This window comes from Denticeps clupeoides, chromosome 2 (genome assembly GCF_900700375.1).
Source record: "Denticeps clupeoides chromosome 2, fDenClu1.1, whole genome shotgun sequence".
NCBI lineage: Eukaryota > Metazoa > Chordata > Actinopteri > Clupeiformes > Denticipitidae > Denticeps > Denticeps clupeoides.
Genome location: NC_041708.1, coordinates 15,448,015 through 15,462,438, shown reverse-complemented (window position 1 = coordinate 15,462,438; position 14,424 = coordinate 15,448,015). Strand labels below are relative to the sequence as shown.

At 41.8% G+C, this 14,424-nt stretch overlaps 1 protein-coding gene across 1 annotated transcript; it reads right to left on the bottom strand.

Annotated features, from left to right (window-relative positions):
* Positions 1-5,141: 5,141 nt before the first annotated feature.
* Positions 5,142-14,346, bottom strand: LOC114783948 (LETM1 domain-containing protein 1-like). Its single transcript, XM_028969315.1, has 9 exons — positions 14,178-14,346; positions 8,706-8,839; positions 8,480-8,595; positions 8,128-8,210; positions 7,500-7,686; positions 7,034-7,135; positions 6,642-6,794; positions 6,320-6,416; positions 5,142-5,836 (listed from the first exon to the last, which is right to left on the bottom strand). The coding sequence occupies exons 1-9, from the start codon at positions 14,279-14,281 to the stop codon at positions 5,772-5,774; spliced, it is 1,041 nt and encodes a 346-aa protein (XP_028825148.1). The 5' UTR covers positions 14,282-14,346; the 3' UTR covers positions 5,142-5,771.
* Between the last annotated feature and the right edge of the window lie 78 nt (positions 14,347-14,424).

Genomic DNA, 14,424 nt, shown 5'->3' with positions numbered 1-14,424 from the left:
CTAGATTGGTTCACCTCTTATCTCTACGACAGGTCCTTCAAGGTATCATGGGGAGGTGAGACATCTGTCCTCTCTAGGGTAACCACAGGGGTTCCACAAGGCTCTGTCCTTGGCCCCCTTCTATTCTCAATATACACTCGCTCACTTGGTCACATCATCCAATCACATGGCTTCTCCTATCACTCCTATGCTGATGACACCCAGCTCTATCTGTCATTCCCACCAGAAGATGCTACTATAGCAACAAAAATTTCGGCCTGCCTCTCAGACATATCGGCATGGATGTCTGAGCGACACCTCCAACTCAACCTATCCAAAACCGAGATTCTGATCTTTCCGGGCAACAATTCTCCTCAGCAAAACCTTTCAATTCAAATTGGATCGCTATTGTTAACACCCACGGCATCTGCAAAAAGCCTTGGGGTTTGGATAGATAACAAACTGAGTTTGAACCATCATGTTGCTGCGATCTCCAGATCCTGCAGGTTCACTCTCTACAACATTCGCAAGATTCGGCCTTTTCTCTCACAACAGGCTACGCAGCTCCTCGTCCAGGCAATGGTCATCTCCAAACTCGACTACTGTAACTCTCTCCTGGCTGGAGCCTCTGCAGTCACCATAAAACCACTCCAGATGGTCCAAAATATGGCAGCCCGCCTCATCTTCAATCAGCCAAAATACACCCATGTTACACCTCTCCTTACCTCCCTCCACTGGCTCCCGGTAGCTGCTCGCATTGAGTTCAAATCCTTGATGCTTGCCTACAGGGCTGTAAATGGAACTGCGCCCTCCTACATCAACACACTACTACCTAGATACACTCCTACACGCTCTCTCAGATCGGCAAACGAAAGGAGACTAAAAATTCCTTCTTCACGGGGTCTCCGATTCCAATCATGTCTGTTCTCCGTTGTTGTCCCTGGCTGGTGGAACAACCTACCCTCCTCCACACGACTAGCCGAGACTATCACCACTTTTAAGAAGAAGGTGAAAACCCTCTTATTCCAAAAATATTACAGACAAATTTAACACATACACATGCATACACATTTAACAAACAAATACAAAATGTATAAATACATTATAATTTTTCTTAGTCTAGCACCCAACACTCTCCGAGCATGTTCTTCAATGACAAGTCTAAGCCTTATCAGGGCTCTTAGTTTGTATACTTGATATTCTATAGAAATCGAACGAGAATTGCTGGTGTCTTCCCATTGTAAGTCGCTTTGGATAAAAGCGTCTGCCAAATAAAGTAAAGTAAAATAAAGTAAAGAATAGTTTGTATAACACAACTGTCCCAGGACCCCTTGCAGTTACAGTTTTTCTCAAATGCTAAAACACATTTCACAAACGTTTCCTCCATGTTCCCCAATGTCTAAACACAACACCCTTTTCTAAAACTACATAAACACAACCACACCTTCTCACTTCAAAACTCAAACTTTCACACCAAAAGAGCAGCTTGAAGCTTTCAAAAATGTAAACACTATACACATCATTACACACTACCGCAGAACAATTGAAAACACAATGCTCAATTTATGAGAAGGTTCTTTGTTTCATACCTGCCAATTTGCCCATTTTTAGAAACTTTACAGTTACGGATCTTCTTAGATCTCTGCAGAGGATTAGGCATTTAGATTTGTGAGTTTCATATGAAGAGTATAAATCTCTAGAAAATTCTGCATGTACACTACTGTAACACAACTCAGTGCAAAAACAGAATATATTGCACACAACAGTACCCTTGAAAACATGATCAGGGTGTGACATTTTTTTATTTACTTTATTCACAACACACACACACACACAGTCACTGTGCGGCATCATGTCACTGAGCTGCATCGGGCCACATCACCTCATCCACATCGCAGGCTATATTGTCTCTTGCCAGACACCGCGGGAAAAACGCCCTGGAATGGCAAATCCATCCTTGGAAGGCCTCCACTGGGATGTCACCACAGGCCAGCTCCATTGCCCTTAGGAGGTTCTCTCTAGTGTATGGTTGTCTGTCATAAACCTTCCATCTCCACGATGAGAGGAACTCCTATATAGGGTTCAGGAAAGGGGAGTAGGGTGGCAGACAGACGTTTAAAAAGTGGTTAATGTTGGTGGTGAACCACTCTCTGATTTGGTTTGTCCTGTGAAAGTGGACATTGTCCCAAATGATCACAAATGTGACTTTTCATAATCAAATGATCACATATGTGATGTGCGGGCCCAGGATGGTGTTGTTGGTGGTCCAGGAGGATGTCTTTTAGAAAGGTGAGGAGATGCTGGGTGTTGTAAGACCCAAGGACAAGACGCTCCAAACCTATGGCTGCAAAAGAATAATATTACCCCCCTGTTGGCCAGGAACCTCAGTGAAGGCTCTTTGGCCAATGATGTTACGGCCTCTTTTCCTTCGTTTCTGCAGGTTGAAGCTACCCACATCCAGTTAGAGGTACTCATGAGGTCTGGCCACCGCATCCAACTGTAATATCCTCTGTGAAATGTTAAAGTGCACACGTGTTCAGAACAACAGTCCATCAGGTAGCACACAGTATTGTCCAGAAGTAATATAGACCACTGAGCAACACAGTATGTTCACTAACTGTACTGTGAACATGGATGTGTAGTTACACTGAAAGGGACCCTATAAACCTGTTTCATCCGCATCTTTTGGCGCCAGAGAACTCAATCTATTTTGGCCAAGCTGACATCATCAATGCTCTCAAAGTTGACACCATTAGCAATGACTGTCTCTGATCTCCTGGAGTCTGATGAGGTTGTTCTCACGAACCATATCCACAATGAGGGTTTCCTGGGCTGCTGTAAATATGGCAACCCTCCCACCGCTATGTGGTATTCTTTCAACTCTTTGTCATGCCATAGACAATGACATGGTCAATGACTGTTGCTCGCATCTCGTCCGTAATGATGGTGCGAGGTTGTCTTGCTCTCCCTCCTGGACCTTCTCCTCACCCTTGTTGGCTCCTCTTATTCCATGGCCAGCTCTTCTCCCTCCTCTGACTCGATTCCTCTTCCCCTGACTCTGCCTTCATCCATGGTGTTTGTTTGGAATCTTCAGCTAACTGTGCACTCTGAACTTGCTTTTATACATGTGGTCACAGCATTAGCAACAAGTGTCTTCAATTTTGAGTCGCTGTGTGTAATGAATGATGACAGGTGGGTTCATTGTGTTCAAATATTGCTGACTGTGGCAAGCATTTTGCATCACATGAGCTTTCATTTGAGAATATGAGCAGAGTTCTTTTGCAACTTGTGTTTTAGCAAGGAAAAATGGGTTTAGATTTATGAGAATGGAGGATTGTGTTTTGTGAATTGTGTCTTCGTGTGAAATGTGTTTATGATATTGGAAAATTATGCCTAGATTTAGTAAATGTGTTTAGACAACTGGTCATTTGGTTTAGAGGATTGGCTTTTGTGTTTTAGCATTTGAGAAAAACTGTAAGTAAGTGATCAATAATCAAAAATAAAAAAGTTACTTTTTTTGTTATCTATTTGTGAATCAGGTACAAAAAAAAAAAAAGATAAATGTTTTTTTGTGACTCGGATCAAAACTAGGAAATGGGAAAACGGACCACAGAACAGGATTTGAATAGTCAATTGCTCAGGGTTATGTGCACCGGAAGTTTTTTTTTGCTAGTTACAGATTCAGCAACTTTACCGCTGGGCATACACCGTGCGATACCCTGCCCGGCATTGTACAGTGTACATGATGTACGATCCCAGATTCACCCCTCCCAACAAGGCCACGACCCACAATCGGCTGGTCGTAAGAATATTAAACTTGATAAATGCTGTAAATGTAAATGTTTGAAACCTGACGCCGGTCGTGAGGTTTGTCCTCACTGCGCATGTGCGAACGCAAAACAGGCGTTTCAAGTCGCAGCACTTGGAATCTCGGCTCGTGACACACAAGCAAACCTTTGTGAAGGTCTGGAATGGAACAACTGTCTTTATATCACTGGAAGGAGATATAAAGGTACACTTGATGAATCCTCCATGTTACTACTATCTCCATGCACTTCGTAATGCCCCCTTACTACGAGGTCCTAAGTGCTGAAGTGTCCTTTATTTCCGGTAAATATGCAAACATTGATGTCACCAGTAATATAAAGACTGAAGTCATGGACCGTTCATCTTTTTTTGTGCTGCACGGAGAGGGATCATGACGACGACGATTACCGCAAACCGTCAAGAAAAGAAAACGAGGAATAAAAATCGGGTCATATTAACTCGAGCAATTAAAAGTTTAAATCAAAAATTTGGCTGCGGTCCGTTTTTTCCCTTTCGCAGTTTTGTTTTTTTGTATCCAATTCACAAACAAACGACAGAAAATAGTCGTTTTTTTTATTATCAATTGAACAACGAATGAGACACGGATTCTTGTAACTCAATCTATAGAAACCGAATGTGAATTGCTGGTGTCTTCCTCTTGTAAGTCGCTTTGGATAAAAGTAAATAAAGTGCCTGCATAGAGTTTAAGATAGAAATGGTGATGCGACCTCAGATACACACACACGCTTTCACCGTTGGTCATTTGTTTTTTTACTTGTAGGTAATACACATGGCACGCTTGCCTTATTTGTCTGCCGCTAACGTAGCCACGTGTGTGCAATAATGTCATAAATAAAAAAAAAAGATGCCTCCCCTTGCTACGCCACTGACCTGAACTGGCCTGGTGTCCGTCGCCACGCTAGACAAGCAGCGGTCACTTCCTGCAGGTCAAACTTTTTTGAGTCGAAGGACAATCTGAATGCAAGGTTCAGTGAAAAGCAGGAACAGGAACTGAGGAGGATTCCGAGCGCGTCAGCAGCAAAGCATCCCGACAAAACAGTGAAAAAACAAACGGTTTTTTTCGAATCGATTGTGTACGTTTTACCAAACTGCCGATTTAATACATTTTTGGAGTTTAAACGGACCAGTCAACTGGATAGTTTAACCAGTTAAATAAAAATAATAATTTTCAAAAGGATGGATTTGTGCGAGAATCAAAAACTGTTACAAAAATCATCTCACTTTCCTTATAATATATAGTCATTTTTACCGGATCAGTCATACGTAAAAAGGTGTTTTTATTGAACAGTGCATGCAATGGCTTGTGTATGAAAGGGACAGATTTAACACAACACTTCACACATCACAGCAAAATATATTGATCCACACATCACTCGAACACACACAAGGGAAATCAGAAAACATCACTATTAATAAAAATCAAAGTGATAATTGTAGCCAAATGAATCACAGTAGTTTAAACAATATATATTTAAGACTGTAAACATAGTGATAAAGGCTGTAACTGAGAATGCACATGGACTGAGCAAAGATCCAAGTTTGTGAACTCATTTTGTTTTTTTTTGGCTGTAAATCTCAAGATATTAACAGGTGGCCTCCACACTGTGAGAGTTAGGAAGAGATCATATGATGGTGAAGTGCCCACCAGGAGTCAAACTTCAACAGTGCATATATAAGCTCAATAATTATATTGAGAAATGGAAACAGAGTGGTCCATTCAAAGTGTATGTCTGAGGAACAGGCTTCAGTAAATCCAGAAACCTGAATATCATTATGTAAATTGTTGGTGAGCTGCATGTTGTGCACCTCCTGTTTACCATTAAACTAAAGCACAGAAAGAGCTGAGAAACTGACTGTTGGCACAATGAATCTCCAGCTCACATAAGGTTTCTGACTTCTGTTCTTCACCCTTTGTATGGAACATGAGAAGATCTGCCTATAATCCTAGGTTCCTCCTCAGTACATCAGGGGTTTGGGTAGTTCACGGAGAGGAGTGCCATGCAATGCAACAGCAGAGACGTTTCAGACTCTGAACAGCACATGAAAAAAAAAAAGAAAAAGTTGTTAAGTCGTTTGTACATTGCCCATGACCTCACATACACGGAGACCAGGATGCAGGGTTAGGATCTGCACTAAACCCTGCTTAACACCATATATACAGTATCCATCTATATATAGGGTAGGAGCTATATTTAAATGTATTAAATCAACTATAAATATAATGTATTCTTACAGGTAGAAGAGCATTACAATGAAATTACCATAGGAAACCAGTTCTTAAGGAAGCGGCCCTGTAATCAGAAGGTTGCTGGTTCAAATCCCGATCTCCAAAGGTGCCACTGAGCAAAACACAGTCCCCACACACTGCTCCCCGGGCACCTTTCATGGCTGCCCACTGCTCACCAAGGGCGATGGGTTAAAAGCAGAGGACACATTTCGTTGTGTGCACCGTGTGCTGTGCTGCAGTGTATCACAATGACAAATCACTTCACTGTCTTGCAATCCTACTGACCTTTGACCTTGGAGGAGAGCTGCAGCCACTGGTGGAGCCAGTCTTTGCACTGACTGGAACTGAGACTGCTTGGATTGATCCCTCGAAAGTAGCAGGCCTGTGGGATGGAAGAGATGATTGAAATAACAGGTAAGTTCAATGCAGCCTTACCCTGTTGTGATGGTCATGTGTTCAAATCCACTGTCCTCCTTCTGACATTAATGCCTAAACACCCACAAGTTATTGTATACAGTTTACTGTTCTTTGTAATGTGTGCTTGGGTCCTTCTTATATAAATGTTAAATGCATAATAAAGATGTAATTTAGCATTTTAGTTCCTGACCTGCTGTATCTCTGCATTGCTGAGCTGAAAAAGACCCAGGTTCTGCAAAGCTCTGTCCAGATACAGCAACTCCTCTGCTTTCCATCTCAACCTCAGCCGTAATAGAACAGCAGGAAGCCATGGAGTCAGAAAGATCTGTGAGCATAGGGATCTCTAAAAGGGACAGGAGTGTAAGATACTCAATCATTTTCTTGATTTTTGACATTTTTGTTTATAACATATATTGTACAAAGCCTAATATGAGATAATAGAAATATTGCACAAAATGCTAACCCCAATCAGGTTGTGTGTTTGTGACCTCTTATTGTAGTGTTTAGTGAAACATTCCAAGCTTAAACATCTATTACGTTTTCTGTTTACATTTCCACATACATCCTGGCCCACAAACTGACCATATGTCTGGCTTCCATGGCTGAGATGGCTAGAGGTGGGCCACTGAAGTGGTCAAGCAATGCATGGAGATCCGAAACACTGGGGTGAACACCATTCTGTACCTGAGAAGAGTGGTAAAATTATTTAATAAGCAGTACTAAAAGTTTTACAATGTCTTAATATATACTTGCCAAGAGTGATTAACATTTCATTAGTTTGACAGCATTGTGATCTCCTGGAACATCTCTGTCACTACCTATATTAATGCAAGTTTTTGTGTTGAACTTCCTGAAATCCAATTCAATATTCCCAATTCTTCATGCTCTCTATGTTTACAAATGCATTATCAAATCTCAGCAGATAATCATAAAGGAATAGCAGTGCAGCTTGCTTGTCCATGACATGAAATATGGGGAACCTGATATGAAGCCAAAGTAAAAGGAGGAAAAGTTTGTACTGTTGCATTTAATAATGATACTGCTGTACCCTGTTACAAAGGGCAAGAAGACGACAGCGTGCAGTCCATTCTTGGATGTGTGGTACAGTCCTGGCAATGCCCCTGATGATCTCCTGGTGTTTCTGTGTGCGATGCTGGTGGTACAGCTTCTTGAATTCCGTCTGTTGCTGTGTAGTCCAGAAGTGGTGGAACAGTAGCTGCCGTGGGAACAGATACCTGTGAGGCAGAGTTAAACAGTAAAGGAAGTGCAATACGTTCCAGTATAACTACTTTTTGAACAAAACAGTTTACTGCTGTAACACAATGTATGAAACTAAAGAGAACAAGGCAGATGCAGCCCCACTACATGAATTGTTGTAAAAGGCCTACACATTTAAAACAAATTACTTTGTAGTCCAGGCCAGCCGTTCTGTCCACAGTGGTGAAACATAGTACATTTCTATCCTCTTTTCCCAGGAAAAACTCTACACTGTCAGTCTGAAGCCGTAGTGGTGGTATATTTGTAGAACAAGTATGTCATTTGTCTGATGATCACAAGTTAAAGGAACACAAAGCTTCCATATCAAATGGACAAGTGGTCAAGTCATTACCAAATAGTCACAAACAGAAGTGTAATACTACAGGTTGTATAATATGCCAGAATGTCAACCAACTCACATGAGGGTGAATACCAAACAGATGGCAAAGGGGGGCAGAGAGATAAGCAGGAGCAAAACAGCCTTAGCCATGTCCTTGTGAAACTGCAAACAAAAAGAATGAAACCAATTAAGCCATTACACAAAATGTATTTTGTATGTATTTTAGTAGTTATGGTATTTTGAAAATTTAGCCTAATAGCTGATATTTCTGACTTGGCGAAGTATGCAAAAATGTCAGAACATCCTGAACCTTAATGTTAATTTTTTTAAGAAATGACAATGTATTGTACCAATTATAGTCATACTGGATGTTTACAAACAGACAGAAACACAGTCGGTTAATAAAGGGTATTTGCAGGATTCACAACTACCATCAGAACTTTCTCCATCTCCCGGTATGGAAGGTCTCTGAACTGGAGGTTTTGCACAGACATCCTCCTCTTAATTCTCCTGGTTTCTCTAAAGTCCTCCAACAACTGCCTCAAGCCTAAAACAAAGACAAAAGTGTCATCTGCAAGAACACATTAATCAGCAGAATGTCTAGAAAATATCTGCCTCTCACTGTTATAAGCTCTTAGAAGCTCTCATGACTCTCACCCTTGGTGAAAGTGTTGTAATAGATGTAGAAATGGGGGAAACGGTGCTGGAGGAATCGCTCATATTTGTCTTTGACATTCTGCAGTGGACTCAGTTGGGGAGGAGATGTGGAGTAGTAGTATGGACCAAGCGGACTGGAAATAAAAACATTCCATACAATTAGACTTATTCACAAAGTGTTTAACAAAGTTCTGACTTCCACCCACGGTGGTGACAAAGAGTGACAATGGTAAGGGATACGGCAGTGGCAATGGTAAAATAAATCCACTCAATATTCACACTAGATGAAACTGCATGAATGAGTTGAGAGGTTATACACGTCACATCCATTGTGCAATTTTCAGAAAAATTTATGCTAAACAAATGTCAGCATTCTGTTCAAAACCATGTGGCTAATTGACCTGTTCTGACCTACACCAGTGAACGAGGTCAATAGAAGGAAATAGATATAAACACTAGATGTCACATTTAGCCTCTCAGCATGAGTCAATACCGCTGCCATATTTATATTTGGACAGGCTTCCATGCTCATTCAACCACACTCTGACAGTGCAAGCGAAGATGCCAGTCTTTTGCCTTGAACAAAAGATCAAGGCATAACATTTAAAAAATACGATTTTATTTTATCATCTTGTATGTTACGAAATCTTATGTTTGACAAATAACACTATTCAGAGCATCTGTCTTCCCACCCCACCCCAGGCAGTGGTGGCCTGGCAGTTATGGCAGCGGTCCCCGTAAATCAGAAGTTTGAATCCCGATCTGCCAAGGTGCCACTGAGGTGCCACCAAGCAAAGCACCGTACCCACACACTGCTCCCCAGGTGACTATCATGGCTGTACACTGCTCACTAAGGGTGATTGGTTAAAAGCGAGGACACATTTTGTTGTATCACAATGACAATCAATTCAATTTCATAGAACAGGCACAGCCTCTGTTCTGACACCTGTTTATATTGTATAGTTAGTTCATTGTCTAAGTTGAAAGTGAAGTGATTGTCACGTGTGATACACAGCAGCACAGCACACGGTGCACACAGTGAAATTTGTCCTCTGCATTTAACCCATCACCCTGAGTGAGCAGTGAGCAGCCATGACAGGCGCCCGGGGAGCAGTGTGTGGGGACGGTGCTTTGCTCAGTGGCACCTCAGTGGCACCTTGGCGGATCGGGATTCGAAACGGCAACCTTCTGATTATACCTTCTATAATAAGTCTGATCAATTTTACATTTACATTTAAGGCATTTGGCACATGGCCTTATCCAGAGCGACTTACAACATGCTTTAAAGTTACCATCGATGAAGTGGTCAGTTCTGGTTCACGATGAATACAATCTTTTTATTCACTCTGTTGTAGATTCTGTACATAAGCCGTTTGAAAATACTCAGTGACTGAGCTGTTCTGACCTCAAGGGGAAGTTCATTCCACCACTGAGGGGCCAAGATGGAGAAGAGTCTAGATGAATGTCTTCCTTTTACCTTTAGCGATGAGGGGACCAGGCGAGCAGTACTGGAGGCTCAGAGAATACGAGGTGCAGTGCGAGGTGTAATAAGGGCTGTGAGGTAGGATGGGGCTCCATGTTTGGCTTTGTTTGAATCTGATGCGTGCAGCTACTTGTGAGCCAGTGGAGGGAACATAGCAGAGGGGTGGTGTGGGAGAACTTGGGCAGGTTGCTGCTGCTGCCTTTTGTATGAGTTGTAGAGGTCGGATGGTGCATAGTGGTAGACCAGGTAGAAGGGAATTACAGTAATCCAGTCATGAGAATACTAAGGACTGAACCAGTAGCTGGGTGGCCTGTGTTGATAGATAAGGGCAGATTTGTCTGATATTGTAGAGAAGGAATCTACATGAGCGGGAAAGATTGCTGATGTGAGTCGAGAAGGAGAGTTGGTTGTCTATTGTTACTCCAAGGTTGCTGGCTGTTGTAGAAGGTGAGAGCAGTGAGTTGTCTAGGTAAATAGCAAGATCCTGATGTGGTGAAGAATCTGCTTGAATGAATATTAGTTCAGTTTTGGTGGGATTGAGTTTGAGGTGATGGGCTGCCATCCAAGATGAGTTGTCAGTTAGAAAAAAAATCAGTGATTATTCACTATACTTTGTGTATTTAAAAACTGTTGCATAACCATATATAGAGCCCTATGATATCCGCAATACAAAAAAACACGGACTGAATGGCAGAATCCAACAAATAAAACTGAATCCGCTATAATATGCGGAATTGTGTATAATTCGCATTTCTGGCTGATGCGGGACTTTCGGACACCAATGCAATGTAAACACGCGGTCAGCTGTAGCAGTGTCTGTCAGTACCACGCGCGTGCGCATATGCAACATTTAAGTTTGGCTCACTGAAACACTGATGTTTTTTAGGAACTGGAAGAACAACTCTTTTGTGAGAACATAAATGACGATCCCTTAGAGTCAATAACAATGAGAAACAGAGAAAAGAAACAAACAATCTAGCACAAGCCAGTCACACCAGCAAACTATTGGTCATGCGAACACATCAGCTAACTCAAATGTCATTTTATTATTATGGTCCCAGTTCATTATGTAAGTGGGCACAACTATTCCAGGTCTCCCAACCAGTGGGCTACAGCCATTTCAGTCCGAGCACAATATGCGCTGCGGTTTGTTCTGAAACCCATTATTTTCTATGGCTTGGATGGCGCAAGAGTGGTTGTCAGTGGTGATTGGTTTATTTTGCCCTGTTAATTTCCATGCATATAAGTGCATGCGCAACGGTTAGGGTTTCGCGTGGCGCTGCGCCGAGCACAGCGCAAATGTGTTGCATCTCTTGACGGCCGTGCGGGGTTGAAATAGGTGGGTAGTTACGTAGTAATGATGACGCGCGATTTCTAACAGAGGCCAGGAAGTAAACATGGAGAATATGTCTTTGGAGAAGAGCATAGCAGAGAGTCTGTATTGTACGGCTTTAGACCCAGTGTCTAGATAGTGATACAGGCAATTCATTAATAAGTTTTTAACTGCTGTTTGATGTGACCTGTATCTCATGAAGATGAGTGAGTTTGTTGACCTTTGACCAATGCACACCGTGACGCTTTTTCGTGAAACCAATAGAATCAAAGTGGGCAGTGTTTGGCCCACCCCTTTGAAACACACACACAAAGCAGGAAGGGGGAAGCTGATCTTATAAGTGTCTGAGTGTCCAGTGATCTACAACACCACATTATTGTCCAACCAGGAGTTTAGAACAGCACCGCAATTATTTGCATTGAGCCTTGCCAAAAGGATGGCGCGTTGAACACTACTTGCTGATTTTTGAAAGTAAGAGTAAAACGCGCTGCGAGCACAGCGAACTTTGAACTTTGCACACTCATCGTTTGCCCATGCTCTGCCCATTCAGCTGCTTCCCCAGGGGGTCACCAGCATTCCAGTCTCTCGCTCACTGACTGTCTCCAGCCAACCCTGATATTAACCATCGAAGCAGAGTCTGGCGTTGAAAAATTGTGAGGTTGAGATATACAGTACAGGCCAAAAGTTTGGAAACACCTTCTCATTCAATGTGTTTTATTTATTTTCATCACCATTTACAGCATTTATCAGACGCCCTTATCCAGACCGACTTACAATCAGTAGTTACAGCAAACAAGTGCAAAACACCTCTGGGAACTCAAACCATTTCAGGTGACTACCTCTTGAAGCTCATCGAGAGAATGCCAAGAGTGTGCAAAGCAGTAATCAGAGCAAAAGGTGGCTTTTTTGAAGAAACTAGAATATAAAACAGGTTTTATGACTATAAAGAAAACACATTGAATGAGAAGTTGTCCAAACTTCTGGCCTGTACTGTATAAAATCACGTTCAGTTCTATTTCAATATGTCATTCAGACCTGGTCTATAGATCTTTTTCCAAAGTTATAGGGGCAGTGGTGGCCTAGTGGTTAAGGAAGCGGCCCTGTAATCAGAAGGTTGCCGGTTCGAATCCCGATCCGCCAAGGTGCCACTGAGCAAAGCACCGTCCCCACACACTGCTCCCCGGGCGCCTGTCATGGCTGCCCACTGCTCACTCAGGGTGATGGGTTAAATGGAGAGGACAAATTTCACTGTGTGCACCGTGTGCTGTGCTGCTGTGTATCACACGTGACAATCACTTCACTTCACAACCAGGCTGTTGGTGAGTTACTGCTATCCTCAGACACAGGAAAGATATTGCAGTTCATAGTTCTTGACCAATCTATACGAAATGGCTCTGCCCTGGGCCTGCCTTTTCAAACAAGCATGTAAATGAACTGAAATGAAGTAATTGTCTATAGTTCTCTACAAATCCATATAAATGTATGTTGCTTTGGATAAAAGCATAAATATAAATTTATGAGTGGTAACACTAATGGGATTATCCTGGAGATTAAAAGGGTCTTTCAGCTAATGCCCCTTTAACTGCCATAAATGTAAATTATGTCAAGTTGTTTAATTGATTGTGTTTACTTATTTTCTTCATTTTTGTTTAATTGATTGTGTTTACTTATTTTCTTCATTTTATAAACATTGTTTCGTTTATGGGTAGGAACCAAGTTACATTCCGTGTTGCACACAATCACCTTTAAGTGACGCAAAAAAGGATTAAGAAGCTAGAAGATGCCGTAAATTAAAGAAGGCATAAATAAGCTGTTTAAAGGTGAAAGTAAGCTGTAAGAAGAGAAAGAAGAAGTTGGAAGTGTTTCTTGTTAAGTTTTTGTTTCTAAAGCGAATTTATTCCCTCACGGTTACGTGCAGCCAGCGAGGTACGTTTCTGTGAAAACTGTGTTTCTGTTTTATTGTGCATTTGTCAATTTTAGTTTAAATGTTTATTTGTTATATTTACATTGATCATTCTGAACATTTATGTAATGACAGTTTGACGGTGGATTTTATGGTGGATTTTATGTTGGATTTGCGGAGAAGTGTAACGAATGAATAAATCCATCTGTGACTGATGAACCGCGGTGTCGTGTATTACCTCGATGGAATAAAAGCCCCTCACCTTGTTAGCACCTTGTTGTGTTTGTTTTTGCATTGTTCTGTATGTAGGAGTGTAGATTATGTTTATTTCGATTAAAAATAATATGCAGATTACATTTAAAAAAAATGCTTCTCTAACAATTTATTAATTGCTCTGTCGTAAATAAACATATGACATTTGACTGACTATTAAAAGTTGCTTCTCAAATTTGCCGGTTTATGGTTCTTTAATTCTGTATTCCACACTGGCCCTGAAAGACATGCATTCATTATGCACGTCGCTACCCCGTCCCAAGATGGCGGCACTGTTGACACATTCTCTCCCATTCAACGCGACATCTAGAGTATATATCTATGAATTAAAGGTCACCACTCAAAAATAGACCAGATCTACTGTTTTCTGATATCAGATAAACATCCTGCTTTTATTTCTTATTGTTGTGTGTTTACACGCCTGAATGGACGAGTCTCTCTTTTCCAGTGACTGCCAACGATAAATAAAAAGTCTAGTACCTTGGTCTTGTAACTTCCACAGGAACACAGCACCTGGAGCTGCTGAGCACGCTGCTGACCCGGGCACAGTACACCAGCACTGTGGTTCGACACAGAACCGCCATTGCCTGCTACGCTGCCTACGCTGTGTGGATGCAACAGACCGGTGTTGGTGCGCTGCCAAACCAGCACTCCTATCAGAATGGCACATGCGCTTGCGTAGAAAAGAAACATACTGTATCGCGCGTGCGCTGAACATATTTTTGAG

What these genes read in the sequence shown, in the direction of transcription:
- LOC114783948 (XM_028969315.1), bottom strand. Translation starts at nt 14,281, where the DNA reads ATGGCGGTTCTGTGTCGAACCACAGTGCTGGTGTACTGTGCCCGGGTC. An exon ending in TGTTTGGTATTCACCCTCAT is followed by an intron (nt 7,687 to 8,127) that starts GTGAGTTGGTTG and finishes TCTGCCTCACAG; the next exon opens with GTATCTGTTCCCACGGCAGC. An exon ending in TTCTTGCCCTTTGTAACAGG is followed by an intron (nt 7,136 to 7,499) that starts GTACAGCAGTAT and finishes CACTCTTCTCAG; the next exon opens with GTACAGAATGGTGTTCACCC.